Genomic DNA, 14,851 nt, shown 5'->3' on the forward strand with positions numbered 1-14,851 from the left:
GCGCGCGACCCCGCCCCGTAGCGCTGCGCCTGCGCACAAGGCGGGGGTGCGCCGCCGCTTTCCTGGCCTTCTGGGTAATGAAGTTTCCGGCGGCGACGCCTGCGCACAAGGCAGGGGCGCGCCGCCGCTTTCCTGGCCTTCTGGGTAATGTAGTTTCCGAGGGCGGCGCGCGGCCTTGGTTCTCCCAGTGGAGACCACCCGGAGTGGACACCACTGCGATCCGCCGAACAGGTGCCGCCCGCGGGACCAGAGTCTCTGAGGATGTCGGCGGTGCTCCGGAAACCCAAGACGTTCAAGCTGCGGTCCCTGCATAGTGAGAAGAAGTTTGGGGTGGCGGGCAGGAGCTACGAGGAAGTGCTGCGGAAGGGGTGCCAACACTTGCAGGTGCCCCTGGGGCCGCCGGGTGGGAGCCTCCACTTGCAGGATGGGACCTTGCTGACCCGTCGTCCTGTGGCGTCGGGATTGCCCGAGCTCAGGCTGCCCCGAGCCACACAGTAGGCCCCCGAGTCCTGACAGTGGGAGGGGACGCTGTCCACAATCTCTGGGCAGAGAGCCTGAGCCTGACCACTGCCGATGGCCACATGCCCGACCCTGGGCTCTGTCCGGGCTCTTTACATGGCTTTGGTGGAGTTCAGGTGCTCTGCTCTGAATTGGGTGCTAACACCCCCATTTCACAAATGAGGAAATTGAGGCACTGAGGGACTGAGTAATCTGCTGTAGCCACCAAGGAAAGGCCGGTGTTTAAACCCAACCCAGTACTAGATCCACCCAAAGCCTCTTAGCTGAGCCTCTGATGGTGTGGGCACTGCGGGGAGGGTTGTGTGTGTTTAAGGGGGTGGGCTGTGATTGGGGTCCTTCCAGGCTTCTGGGTCCTGGTGCCATGTCTCAGCAGACGGCCTAAGTGAGTGAAGCGTCTACCCCTGCACTCAGGAGCCCACCCGCTTGGGAGATATCTGGGGAGAATAAGAGGCACTGCTTTTGTACTTCCAAACCAGGGATGTGGGAGACGTCTGGGCTGCAGAGATCCTCATTTCCTGTGCTGGGGTGAAGTCCCCAATGCCCCGTCTGGCTCAGGGGCCAGGTCAGAGCAGGGGGACTTTGTAGAGAACTAGGATGGCTCTCCTGCCTTCTGACTGCCAGGCTCGGGACAGCTCTGGCCTGAGGCCCAGGGACCCGGTTCTGAGACCCAGGTGCCCATCGGCTCATGGCTCACATGCTACCTGCTTTGGTTTCCCTGGTATAACATGAAGGGTCAGGCTCCGAGGCCTCTCATGGCCCTTAGGCACTACTGTTCTACGGATTTCAGCCATCCTTCCTACCCTTGTTGTTAACTTTCTCCACTGGGCCTAGACCAGCGCTGGGGGTGTGTGTACTTGCATGGCATGGGGGGAGGGAGGGAATTAGGTATAAAAACTTATGAAATGGATCAGTGTGGCATGGCAAAGGAGTAAACCTCAGCAGGTTCACAGTCCCGTGAGCTGGTCACACTTCCGTAGACAGAACAGAGTCCTATTCAGTAAGTTTCTCCTTAAATGATCAGTGCCAGGGAGAGACTTGAGCCGTAGGTACTGCATGCTGACACCTGTCAGGCTGTGTGCCTCGTTGATGGGGATGCATTTACAGGCTTAGTGCAAGCAGTCAAGCGTCATTTTTGGAAACAGGCTTGGATTTATTTTATTTTTTTTTTTTCAGGCTTGGATTTTAAAGTGCCTTAGGGGAGCTCTGTTTGAAAGGGTCTGAGTGGTGAATCCTGCAAAGCGGTCACCAGTGTATATTCATCTCTGTGACTTTCCAAGTCTTAGAACGACCTATAGTAGGGGCCCTTGATGGACCTGCTCCATACGCGCAGACTGCATCTCTGGCAGGATTCTTTACAACGTGGTTCCTTCTTGTTCTCTGTGAGAACTGCAGATGGGAAGACTTCAGCTGGCCACCCAAAGATTGGGCCCCCCTGAGGCCCAGGAAATGAGCATCCCGCCCCGATCTCACCTCCCTCTTCTCCCCAGCTCCCCGTCCCTGGTTCCCGCCTGTGTCTCTATGAGGATGGCACAGAATTGACTGGAGATTACTTCTGGAGTGCCCCCGACAACTCGGAGCTCGTGCTTCTCACTGCCGGCCAGACCTGGCAGGGCTGTAAGTGTTGGGGATCTTGGAGACTGATGGGGAAGTGGGTGTGGTTGTGGAGGTGCAGAGGGTCTGCTAGCGGATGCCAGCCCTGGGAGGGGGGGTCCCCATGCTCTGGACCCTAAAGGAAAAAGTCCCTGGAGGAAGACTCACATGGCAGAATTGTCCATCCTCTTGGCCAGGAGCACACCTCTCCAGTTGGTTCTTGTATGTGTCTCTTTAGGAAATTCCTTTAGTTTTATTTATGTTCATTTGAGGTGTCCTAGTAACTCCTAAGGGCAGAGGGTGGGCTTTGGGGTTCAGGGGCTGCCCAGTTTTACAGGAGAAGCAGAGCCTGAGAGCAAGGTTGTCCTGTTTGCTGGGCTTTGTTGATGAAAATAATCAATAAACAGTCGATAATAAGAATAGAAAAGTTTTATTTGAGCCAAACTGAGGACTGTAGCCCAGAAGACAGTCTCTCAGATCACTCTGAGGATCTGCTCCGGAGAAGCAGGGTTTTCAGCACAGTTTGTGTCTTCAGAACAAAGACTGTTAAGCAAGTCAGGGATGCCTTCCTTTAAGGGTTCAGAAACAGCAGATCAGCATGTGCACGGAGAGTCAGCGTGGCCTTGGTACCGGCAGAGAGTTTTGACCATCGAAGGAGTAACCATCATTGGCGTCCCAGGAACAGGGGCATTTAATCTTTATATACTTACTTTGCTGCATTGCACAGCTTGTGGGATCTTAGTTTCCCAACCAGGAATTAAACCACGGTCCTTGGCAGTGAGAGCTGAGTCCTAACCACGAGATCGTTAGGGGATTCCCCAATCTTTACTTTTAACCTGGACTTTCTTTACTTCTGGTCAGTGCACCCTTTTCTTTAATAATTAAGGCAGATGCACACCGTATGTATGATCTACCACAGACAGGCTGTTCTAGTTGGCATCAAATTCAAGTTCACTTATGTAGACGTCCAAACGACTCCCTGTGTCTCAGTCGGTAAACATTTCCTTAATCCACTTTCTAAGGGACGGGCAGGTGACTGACTGTACGCTCAGCGTCTGACCTCGGTCGGGTTGGTGGACACCCATCCATCCTCAGGTTCCTGTTGGCGCTGCCTTACTGGAGCCAGTGCCCTTGGAGGTGGGTCTTTAGTGGTGTCTTTGCTGGGTGACAAGTGCTACTATGGAGCCGTAGGCCACTGGCCAGGCATGTGCATGTCCCCCAAGAGGGTCGTCTGGTCCCTTTAGAAAGGGGCTTCTGATTCAGGTGCTGTGGGAAGGCAGTGGAACTCCGAGCACTGAGATTATCCTGCCTCCTCTGCTGAAAGGGTGGGGAGAGAGAGAGGCTCGGCAGGAGCGTGGATGTGGCCTCAGCCCTTGGTTGGGACTCTGCTGTCAGCAGTGAAGGTGACATGTATGGTGTGGTGAGCATCCTTCCTCTGTCGAGCCTAATCGTTCTAGAGAATTAAATCTGAATGATGTTGTTACCAAGAAAAGGAAGGAACACTCCCCGCCTCTCCCGCCCCGCCCCTGGCCACGCTGCTTTCCAGAGCTGTGGTCCTGGCTTATTTCCGCAGCAAGGACAGGAGCAGGCGCCTGTGGCCTCATCAGCCCTTGGCCTTGTCACTGTTTCTGCTTTGGCCACTCCAGCATGCGTGTGGTGGTGTCTGGATTCACATGTCCCTCCCAGCTCATGGTGTTGCCCATCTTCTCCTGGGCCGATTTACCATCTGTAAACCTTCTCGCCAAGCATCTTTTGTCTGCTGTGTAGTTGTCCTGCTTGAGTCCATTCTGGACATGAGCCTTTGTCAGATGTGTGGTTGGCAGATAGTTTCTCTACAGCTTATCTTTTTGTTTTCTTAACCAGGTCTTATACATGGAGTAGAAGTTTTTACTTTTGATGAAGTCCTACTTGTCCCTTTTTATCTTTCTTTGTTCTTATTTTAGTCGCTAAGGCATGTCCAGCTCTTGGTGACCCCATGGACTATATAGCCCACCAGGCTTCTCTGTCCATGGACTTTTCCAGTCAAGAATACTGGAGTGTGTTGCCATTTCCTTCTTCAGGGGATCTTCCCAACCCAGGGATTGAACCTGCATCTCCTGTATTGCAGGTTGATTTTTTATCACTGAGCCATCAGGGAAGCCCCTTTATGTTTCTGTAAGTATACTTTTGTGATTCAGTCTGAGACTTCTTCGACAAGCTCTAGGTCTTGAAGACTTTCTCTGTCTTTCTGCACCAGTTGCTGTGATCACATGGTTTTTCTTGCTTAGCCTGTGAAGGGTGGATCACACTGATGTTTGAACTCTGAGCAGCCCCAAGTCCCTGAAATTACCCAAGCGGCTGTGGGGCTTGTTCCTCGTGTGTCTGGATTTCTGCTTATAGGATGAAGATCTTAGTTTCTCATGCTTTCCTGGAGGGCTTGCTGCTTTCAGGTGCATGTGGAAAGCTGGGGAGTCAGCCGGATAGTGAAGGGATGAGCTGGAGCCTGAGGTCTCAAGTGAGGGCCCAAGACCAGGTGGTTTCACTTGGAGGAGGGGAGGCCGAGGGGGAAGGGCAGCAACTCTCTTTGGTGTGTTTCATTTCCCGTGTCCTCCCCATCTGTCCTCCCCACTGCCACCTTAAGTGTGGGGGGCCAGGCCCCAGGCCTGGAGCACTGGGCTGGTGGCTGTCGGGGCAGGGGAATGAGGCAGTTTCCCAGAGGCTATGCTCCAAGGCCTGGTGGCCTCTCTGTTTGTCCCCTTCGGTGGCAGTCGTGAGTGACATCAGCCGCTTCCTGAGCGTGTTCCAGGAGCCGCATGCGGGCGTCATCCAGGCTGCCCGGCAGCTGCTCTCGGACGAGAAGGCCCCACTGCGGCAGAAGCTGCTGGCCGACCTGCTGGGCACCGTCAGCGAGAACATCACAGCTGAGACCAGGGCCGAGGACCCACCGTGGTTTGAAGGTACCTCATGGATTCTGGCCTGGAGGGAGTGGGCGCGGAGGGCTTCCCTGGGACTGACTCTCTGAGACCCGGGATCTCTGTCAGTCCCCAAATCCAGGGGTTTCCCAAGCACGGGGCCAGAGTCCAGGCAGCCCTGGGGTTGGCCATTTTATTTTTCAATCGTGGAGAAGTAAAATTCACCATCTTCACCATTTTTGGGCACATAGTTCTTTGGGGGTATTGAATATATTCCAATGTTGTGTAGCAGCCCCACCACCTGTTCTCAGAGGTTTTCATCCTCCCAAACTGAGTCCCTGTCCCCAGTAGGCATCACTCCCCACCTCTCCCCTGCCCCTGGTCCCCCATCTTCCTGTCCCTGGAATCTGACTCCTCAGGGACCTCGTATGAGTGAGCTCATGCATCTTCCTTCTTTACTCAGCATAACCTCTTCGTGGTTCATCGTGTGGAAGCAGGTGTCAGGATTCCCTTCCACTTTAAGGCTGAATGATACTTCATCTCATGGGTGGACTATATCTTCTTTATCCAGTCACCTGGACCTATCTCACCTTTTGGACTGGCCTTCTGAGCCAGGAGGAGCAGCCCCCTTGGGAAAGGGGCTCCCCAGTGGCATTTGAGGTGCTCTGTGCTGGTGGACTGGAGATGACTTCCTTTGCAGAAGGAACAGGTCCCCATCAGAATGTTTCTAGATGGAGATGAGTCAAGAACCCTCCTGTCTGCCCTCCCAGGAGATAACAGCCCCAGGCTCCAGGCATCTTGTCTCTCCTTCCGGCAGGCTTGGAGTCCCGGTTTAGGAGCAAGTCTGGCTATTTGAGATACAGCTGTGAGAGCCGGATCCGGAGCTACCTGAGAGAGGTAGGTCCTGGTGTGCTGGGCAGGTTTAGGAAGCCGGTTCTGCCACTGGGACTTGGCTCCCAGGACCGGCGTGGATGTCGGAGGAGTGAGGGCTGGTGTGGGTGTGGGTGCAGGTGAACATGAGCCAGCAATGAGTTGCTTGCCTTTGGAGCCCCCTGCCGTTGCTCCTATACTTCATGGTCAGATGTCAGCCAGGGGGTGTCATGTTCCGTTCTTTGCAGGCCACCCGCTACCCCCACACCGTGACCTTGCTCCCGGTTGTGTGTTCTGGACTAGAGTTTATCATTGGTGGTGCAGAACTGCCCACATGTGCTCTGCTGAGAGCACAAAGGAAACCTCAGGGCTGGGGTATCTGAGGCCCTGGGGCCTGACCCAGCTCCCCCTCGTCCCTGCTCCCACCCCTGCTGACCGTGGTCACCCTCAGGCTCCTGCTGGTGTAGTGCTCTTCCCATGCTGGCTGACGGGTGTCTCCAGGGCGTATTCACAGACCCCGCTGGGTGCCAGCCCCATTCTGTGATGACCCGTCTGCTGTCCTGCTGTCATTCCCACTGGGCCGGGCGGTCCCCTTGCCTCTGCCCGGTGCTCAGTGTGGGCCCATGGGTGCAAGTCCTCACCTGCACTCCAGTGGGTGGTGATGTGGTGTTCGCTTTTCACCTGCACCCTTCTTCTCTGGTTTCTTGCTGCAAAACACTGGGTAGTGCTCGGGAAATGGAGCGGCCAGTGAGCCTGGAGCTTGAGCTTCTTTTCTGATTGTGACCAAAGCTCTGTCTCATGGGCCCAGAGGAACTTCCCAGAGTCAGACAGTTATGGTGGGTGTGAGCTCTGACCCCCTGACCTCAGGGCCCTGCTGGGACTCCAGGGGGCAGGATCCAGAACTCCTAACCTCAGGGCCCTGCTGGGACCCCAGGGGGCAGGGTTCAGACCCCCCAACCTCAGGGCCCTGCTGGGACCCCAGGGGCAGGGTCTTTGAGGGCCGTGGCATTCAGTGGACTGGGAGCCAGGCAGTGGTGGGTTTTAGGGTGTGTGGCCAGTGCTCTGTGATGCCCCTGCCTCTCCAGGTAACCTCTGGCGCCTCCCTGCTGGGCGCAGAGGCTCGTGAGGAGTACCTGCGGCTCGTGGGCTCCATGCAGCAGAAGCTCCAGGCCGCCCAGTACAACAGCAGCTACTTCGACCGAGGGGCAAAGGTTGGCCGCCGGCTCTGCACCCCTGAAGGCTGGTTCTCCTGCCAGGTGAGCTGCAGGCATCTCCTGGGCCACCCTGGGCGAGGCCTGGTGAGCTGGGGCAACCCTCGGGTGCCAGCCTGCACACAGTGAGGAATGGTCAGCCCCACCAGTGGTTCCCAGATTTCAGTGGCATCAGAACCCCTGGAGGGCTCGTGAGGATGGCTGGGCCCTTCCTGGGGTTGTTGTTCAGCAGCTCCGTGGGGCCTGAGAACCTACCTTCCTGACGAATTCCCACGAAGCTCGTGCAGGGAGGGGTCAGGACACGACTACTTGTGAGCAGAGACCTTGTCCTGGCCTCAGAGAAGGGAAGCATTTGTTTGGGTGGTAGCTGATGCGTGGTCTGCCCTGTGGGAAAGCCCAGATGAGAGATCCTGCCTGGATTCAGGGTCGTGGCCAGACGTGACATCTCGTCACTGGTACAGCTTGGTGCCCTGGCGGGGTGGTGTCAGCCGGCAGCAGCGTTCTGACCTGTGGGGACAACGCAGAAGCACTGCTTTCTTTGTACAGCTGTTTGCAGGCCAGGTGTGGGTGGACGTGAGCTGCATGTAGCATTTCCAGTGAAAGCCCCTCCCTGCCACTGGCAGTGGGCCAGTCTCTCCCCCATAGCCCCCCATGCCTCTGTCTCCTGCCAGTCAGCCCCTTCCAAGGGTGATGTCCCAAGCACCCAGACACTGCTCCTTCCCACCTGGCTTCACGTCACTCTCATTTGACCACTTCCTCCCGGGTAGTGTGACCTGAGCCCGGCAGTATGTGTGGCGGGGACAGAGACCAGAACCTCCACCCCGGCCTGGGCAGGCTCTGGGTCGAAGGCCTGTGAGCGAGTCGGGTGGTGGGTTTCTTGCAGAGAGGCTGTGAGGGCCCTCAGGGTGCCGACCGGGTCTCTGGGTGGGGTGCAGCTGGGGCTTTAGGAGGAGGTGACGCTTTAGTGCGTCTGCATGGCCCAGCCTGTGCAGGCAACAGGGAAATGCTGGGACGCCGTGGAGGAGGCAGAAAGGGAGCAGCTGTGTGATGGAGCGGTGTGGGGAGGGCTGGAGGCACACGGCAGGGAGCCTGGCGTTCCTGGCGGCTCTCGGGTTAACTGGTCCCCTCTGCAGACGCACTGCATCACTGGGGTCACCAGGGAGCGGGGTGCCATGCCAGGACAGAGTGTCTGCCTCCTGAGCACAGACTGTGTATAGGGCCTGACCCCCGACTGGGGCGCCTCCGACTTGGGGGAGTGGCTCTTTGGCCTCGGGGCCATCACCTCTTCTTTTCTGTCCAGGGTCCTTTTGATGTGGATGACTGTACCTCCAGACACTCCATCAACCCCTACAGTAACCGGGAGAGCCGTGTCCTCTTCAGCACTTGGAACCTGGACCACGTGTGAGTGTGCGGCATGGCGGGTGTGGGCACAGACTGCAGAGCGCCTGCTGGCCTGGCCCTGTCCGGCCTCCGGGGCTGATGGCTGCCTGGTGTTCCACACACCTAGCTTCTGGATCACAGACTCACGGATGTCCACCGCTCACCTGCGTGGTAGTGTCTTTCAGTGCGGTGGCTCAGGTCCCCATCCATACCAGTGCACCTCGCCGTGTCCCCTTGCCCACCCCCAGCTCCCACCGTGGGCCAAGCCGGTGGTCGGCAGCTGAGGGCCCAGTCAGTTTGGCACCGGTGGGATCCCTGCCTGTCCCAGGGCAGGGGGTGAGGGGACTGGGCGGTGATGTGCAGGGTGTTTCCCGCTTTAGCCAGTGTGAGTGAGTCTTGGGTGGCTAGATCGCTTTTATGTGTACATTAGCTCATTCAAAAAAGAAATGGAAAATTTTACTATTTTAACCAAGACGCTTTTCTTGTTGACTCTTGAACAGCATGGGGTTTGAACCATGCAGGTGCACTCACACACAAGGTTTTTCAGTAGGAAATCCTACAGTTCTCCATCCACGTTGGTTGAATCCACGGATATGAAGGAGGCACAGATATGGAGGAACCTGCAGGGAGAGCCCCCCCATAAAGATGTCCTTGGGTTCTTGCCTGTGCGGGGCGCTGGCTCCTAGTGTCCCCGTCTGCCCCCACGAGTCTCGGGGTTGCTCTGCAGGGTGGAGAGTCCTCTGGCCCTAGCACCCCCCACCCTTGGTGTCTGGATCTTCTGCATGCTCCCCGTCTGCTGGGTGGGGAACAGCTTCTCCGGTCATAGGTCATTTGCCTGGTTACTAGGAAGGTGGACTGACCATTTGTTTGTTGGCCATTCATGTTCTGTGAAGTGGCTGTCGCTGCCTCTGCTCGTTTTCTGTCTGGCTTTGGTCTCCTAATTAATTTGTGGGGATTCTTTCTACATCCTGGACACTGGTTCTTTGAGGGTATGTTTTTACTGTTTGGGCTTGTACACTGGACCCAGGGTCACGTCTCCTGAAACACATTGGTTACATTTCCGCTCTTTCTCTAAATGTATGTATATCCACATAGATACACATACTGGCTTTTAATTTAAAATGTGGTTTTGACCAGGAGGCAGCCAGGGTCTGAAAACATCGGCTTCTTTTCCTGAGATATGGCTCCAGGCCCACCCTGACTCTGGTGGGGCTGAAGCCACGAGCCACATGTTTAAATAGTGAAACACAGAGGAGTATGCTCTCAATGCAGCATACATCATCCGCCCTCCTAGACAGTGTCGCCACAGCCCAGGCCGGGTTCCTTGTCCCAGTTGGTGGCCTTTTCAGGGCTCTGGGACGTTTCTGCGGTGGCCAGCTTCCAGAGTCTGCCCTCCTTCCCCACCATCAGGCCCCCTCACACCACGAGGGTGTGCACACCAGGTTGCAGTCTGTCCCAGGAGTGATGGCTGGGTGGCAGGGCAGGGGTCCAGGTGGGCTTCAGGTGGGCAGGGCTTCTGGGCCCAGAGGCCTGCTCCCTGCAGCAGGGGCATCGGGAGCATGGGGCCAGTCCTACAAGGGCACCCCATCAGGGCCCTATGTTGTGATGGGTCTTCCTTCTGGAACCAGCACTTCCCTTCCTCCCTTCAGAGCCATCCTTGGCCTCTTCTTTAACTTCATTCATTTGGCTTTTAGTTTTCATTTGTTCTTTCTATTTTGGAGGTTTTTTCTTGCTTATCAGTTACTTTGCAGCTCTCTTGTCTTCTAACATACACATTTCAGGTCGGTGTCCGCTTTAGCCACTTCCTGTGAGTTGGTAACTGTATTGTTATTTGGGTCTAAGGACTCTGTCATTTCCGTCGCGATTTTATTGCTGCTCTGTGAACTGTTTGGTGTTAGTGTTAGCTGCTCAGTTGTGTCTGACTCTTTGCAACCCTGTGGACTGTATGTAGCCCACCAGTCTCCACTAGCCCACCAGGCTCATCTGCCCGTGGGATTCTCCAGGCCAGAATACTGGAGTGGGTAGTCGTTTCCTCCTCTGGGGATCTTCCTGACCCAGGGATTGAACCCGCGTCTCCCGCATTGCAGGTGGATTCTTTGCCGTCTGAGCCACCAGGTGTATAGGCAGGCATGTGTCTTCAGTCGCTGCCGGATTCCTGGCTGCCTCTCCTGGTGCCTGTTCACTGCTGCAGTCACTCACGACTCCTCCGAGCCTGCATGGTGTGAGTGTTTGTGGACTCAGATCCACATGGCCTCAGATATGCACGGCTGGATTTAACCTGATCTGCTACTCCCAGCCCGTCCTGTCAACCTTGACATGTCGTTTGGTCTGAGGGCTGTCCCACTGGCCATGTTATTGCTCTTATTCCCATGGGTTTGAGACGGTGTCATCTGAGCTGATAGCTGCCAGCTTTGCCCGTGTGGTGAGGCTCAGTTAGAGGCTCTCAGATAACTGTGTGTTGATGCCTTGCTGGCGGCTTCCATACCACCTGCAGCGGTATGTGGTTGGATGTGTGTCTGCGCGAGAGGTGGGCTGAGGGGCCTGGTTTTCCACATGACTGGAGGTTCACAGGGTGCAGATGGCGCCCTGAGCACAACAGTTGCAATCCTTACCTCCAGCCTCCTTCCCACCCTCACGTTGCATCTCCTTGGCCAGCTGCTCCAGCAGACGGAGCCAGGGAGGCCTGGTGCGGGCTCACACATGGGTACGTCCTCTTTGAATGCCATCATCACCACTCGAGGAAGCCCAACTCGACCTGCAGGGAGGATGAAAGACCCTGTGGGGAGAAGGGCCAGCCCCCAGCCAGCCCAGCCGCAGAGCACAGCCCTGAGAGTGGCCCACCCCCAGAACCACTAAGGGCGGGTTGGTAATTCATACAGAGGCTTTTCCTTCCTCCTCCCGAAGACCCAGACCCTTGACAGCTTTTCTGTGCCTCCTCTAATGTCCAGGGTGGGGGTCTCAGCCCTACCTCTCCTGGCTTTTGGACTGGAACCCTGGTGGGCTATGGAGTGCAGTGCAGTCCTATGGTCCAGCCATGGTTTCTGTGTCTACAGAGGGAGCCACCTTCTTTCTTTTATTCCCAGATACTTACTCATTGTTGCTCAGCATTTCTGTGTCGTGGGGACAGGGCCCTCTGTGCCAGTTTGGTGGCCCCCAGCCCCCAGCTTCGCAGTTTCTGGTCCCATCTCTTCAGTGTACAAGCTTCTCCACTGGGTCTGTGAGGTCTTTTGAACTGTTATTTATACGTGAAATTGGGTCACATAAAGCGATGTCATAGTTGTTTTAAATGGACACACGTGTCTGCAGATAAGATTATAGGATGACGTCTGGAAAGGCAGATGTCAGACCCTTAACAGGGATTGTCTCTGGGAAGTGAGATTAAAGGCTGTAGTTGGAGGTGGCTGTAGCTTTGTTTGTAAGGTTCTATTTAAAAAATGTTCATATATCATCCTGTAATTTTTTAGTGAATTTGCACACAGATAAAGTGTGAGTTAAGGAAGTCAGAGTGTTGTTGTTCATGTGATGGGACTATGCTTGACTCTCATTTTTTCCAGTGTACTTCTCAGTATTTTAACTAGGCACCATCTATTTTTACAACGTGAGATGGCTGGGTGGCTGGCCCAGTGGGCGGGGGCCATGTAGAGGATTGGTGCCCCTGTCATTCTGTGAAGGGGTGTCCCCAGCGTATGTCGGTGGCTGCCGGGTGAGCCCGTTCCCAGCGCCCACCCACCTCCGGCTGTGATGGTCCAAGGGCGGCTCCTCTGCAGAGCTTCACCCTCCCCACCTGTCTCTCCTGGAAGCAGCCAAATCTTGTTTGATGGCTCAGCCGAGTTGACACCTTGTCCACCCATCTCTGTGGTTTAGCAGAAGATGAGGAGCTCACTAAACGGGGGCAGGTGGCGGGGGCATTGTGACAACAGAAGATGACGTCCCTAACCTTGCTTTACAGAATAGAAAAGAAGCGTGCGGTTGTGCCCGCGCTGGCCGCGGCCGTCCACAACGCGGAGGGGAGAGAGGTGGACTGGGAGTACTTCTACCGCCTGCTCTTCACCTTGGAGAACCTCAAGTTAGTCCACATTGCCTGCCACAAGAAGACCACCCACAAACTCCACTGCGATCCCAGCAGGGTCTACTGCGCCCCAGCGGCACCGCGGAGGAAGCGGCCTGCGCGCCAGCGCCCGTGAGGCGGCCTGCGAGTGTGTGCAGCCTTCCAACAGGTGCTACTTCACGCAGCGTGTAGGTTGAATCCGTGCACTGCTGGACCACCAGGGAAGTCTCAGGGGCTCGGTTTTTTTGGCCACTCCAATATTCTTGGAAAAAACTTGAAAACATTGTCCTACAGACTCTGGTTGGAGCACATTTCTGAAGCTGTTTTCTGACCTCTGTGAGCTCAGCTGCCAGAGGACAAGTCTGGGGGCTCCCGGGATGCCCGGGGTCAGGAGCGGCGGCCCTGAGGCTTCACCTGTGTGAGTGCAGTGTCCCCCATCGGGTAGATTCCCCCCTTGCCCGGCCACTTGGGCGGACTTTGGGGAACTTGTGAGTTTAGACTACAGCTCCATGGGCCTCCACTCCCCAGGCAATGCAGCGCCCCTTCCTCAGGCCTCTTCTGAATGCTTTAAAGAGTTGTGACTCTTTTGAGGTAAAATACAAGGATATTTTTCACTGCTGTACTGTTCCCAACAGCAAACAATGGGAAATCCTCCAAATGTCTGGAGAGCTGATTGTGGCATGACACTGGACCATCGGAAATTGCTGTTTTTATGGGTCAGAAACAGTCAGATTAATTTCATGATTCAACCTGATACCTCTACCGAACACAAAACGCTGTAGCAGTTTTAGGCATTTTGTGAGATGTGGGAAGCTGCCTGTTAAGCGTACAGGCGAGGAAGGTGGCTTGGCCATGTCCAGTGTGACATGCGTGTGTATCACATGCCTGTGCTGGTCATGCAGAGACTGTCACAAAGGGACACACAGCATGTGAACAGCAGGAATCCTGGGGGGTGGAGTGGGGTGCTGTTGAATCACAAAGGACCAATTTTCTAAACCATGCATTTTATGATACTTGAAGATTCTGAAATGATTTCATAATTTTTTAAAATTTACTTTTTAAAGTCACATTTTGTAATACTTGAATTTTTATACTTACTGTATAATCACAAAAGCAATAAAGATTTAAAAAAAATAAGACATGTAAAAAAGTTTGCCCTCATTGAGAATGACAAAAATAAGGAGAAAAATAAGGGCTTGATGACTTAAAAAACTGACCCAAATCTTTCTATTTATGTCACTGAAATACATACACATTTAATTTTTTTATTATTATTTTTTAAAGAACTTTAAAAATTATTTATTTGGCTGCCTCGGGTCTTAGTTGCGGCATGTGGGATCTAGTTCCCTGACCAGGGCTGGAACCTGGGCCCCCTGCATTGGGAACTTGGAGTCTCCATGGGTCACCAGGAAAGTCCCTCCACACACTTTACGAAGTGCCAGTCCTGTGTGGGATTTGAGTGCTGTGTCAGCTCATAGTATTGACCTGGTCTGATGGGAAGTGGGGACGTGGGAGGGGCTGGACGCCCCAGAGTGCGGCGGTCCTGTCTGTGCAGCGGGGTCACAACCACACCCGGGGGCCCTGGTCCCTCCAGCTCCACTGACCGCCCTCACCCCCCAATACCCTGTGCTGCGGGGGTGCATCCATTCCAGCCTCTTCCTGACGTTTCTGGAAAGCAGCTCCACAGAGCTTCCTTAGGACCCGCCTCCTTATTCTACCCACCCCAGACACCCTGGGCAGGATGCACCCTCAGATTACTCACAATTAGAGCAATTTAACACGCACAGTGATATGCTTTTTGAAACTTTAATTAGTCCTGGGCCTGATCCGTGTTCCTCTGGTCTTGCTTGTCACCCTGGGCTGGCCTGTTGGGGTGTTTTCTCTGTGCTGTTCAGAAGTGTGAGTACAGAGCAGGTTCCCCAGACGCGTCACACTGGTCCCAGCTCCTCTTCACAGGGATACCTGGGGTTTTCTTCTGGTGACATCTTACTGGGGAGTGACTGTCAGGGACACAGACTTGCCAGCTGCCACCTCCAACACCCAGCAGAGTCCATAGGGCATTCCCAGCGCTCAGTGTGACCCTGCAGTCTCCACAAGAGACCACAGCTGCGACTTAGGGGAGCCAGCTGGTGCCGGGGAGGTGGGCGGGACAACCCAACGTACCATCTATCATGGGTTAGAGACAGAAAGGCTCAGAACATGTAAGAAGCTGCCCAGGGCCAGGGCTTGGGCTTCCAGGACTGAAGGTGACATTTTGCATTTTGGTGGGAACACGAGGAGGCACATGTCCTGCAGGGTTGACGCTTCTCCCGGGAGCCAGTGTGCGTGAAACATAAAATCCC

At 55.0% G+C, this 14,851-nt stretch overlaps 1 protein-coding gene across 2 annotated transcripts; it reads left to right on the forward strand.

Annotated features, from left to right (window-relative positions):
* Position 1: 1 nt before the first annotated feature.
* On the forward strand, positions 2–13,659 carry DFFB (DNA fragmentation factor subunit beta). Of its 2 annotated transcripts, XM_043484797.1 has the most exons (8): positions 2–384; positions 2,007–2,133; positions 4,857–5,045; positions 5,818–5,897; positions 6,956–7,126; positions 8,382–8,482; positions 10,549–10,682; positions 12,411–12,547. In XM_043484797.1, coding segments are annotated over exons 1-8 (927 nt in total). In that variant the 5' UTR covers positions 2–261; the 3' UTR covers positions 12,413–12,547. The 2 variants fall into 2 exon arrangements, with proteins under 2 accessions (XP_043340732.1, XP_043340731.1); XM_043484796.1 differs by lacking the exon at positions 10,549–10,682 and having other exon boundaries at positions 12,411–13,659.
* Positions 13,660–14,851: the final 1,192 nt, after the last annotated feature.

This window comes from Cervus canadensis, chromosome 13 (assembly GCF_019320065.1).
Source record: "Cervus canadensis isolate Bull #8, Minnesota chromosome 13, ASM1932006v1, whole genome shotgun sequence".
Classification (NCBI taxonomy): domain Eukaryota; kingdom Metazoa; phylum Chordata; class Mammalia; order Artiodactyla; family Cervidae; genus Cervus; species Cervus canadensis.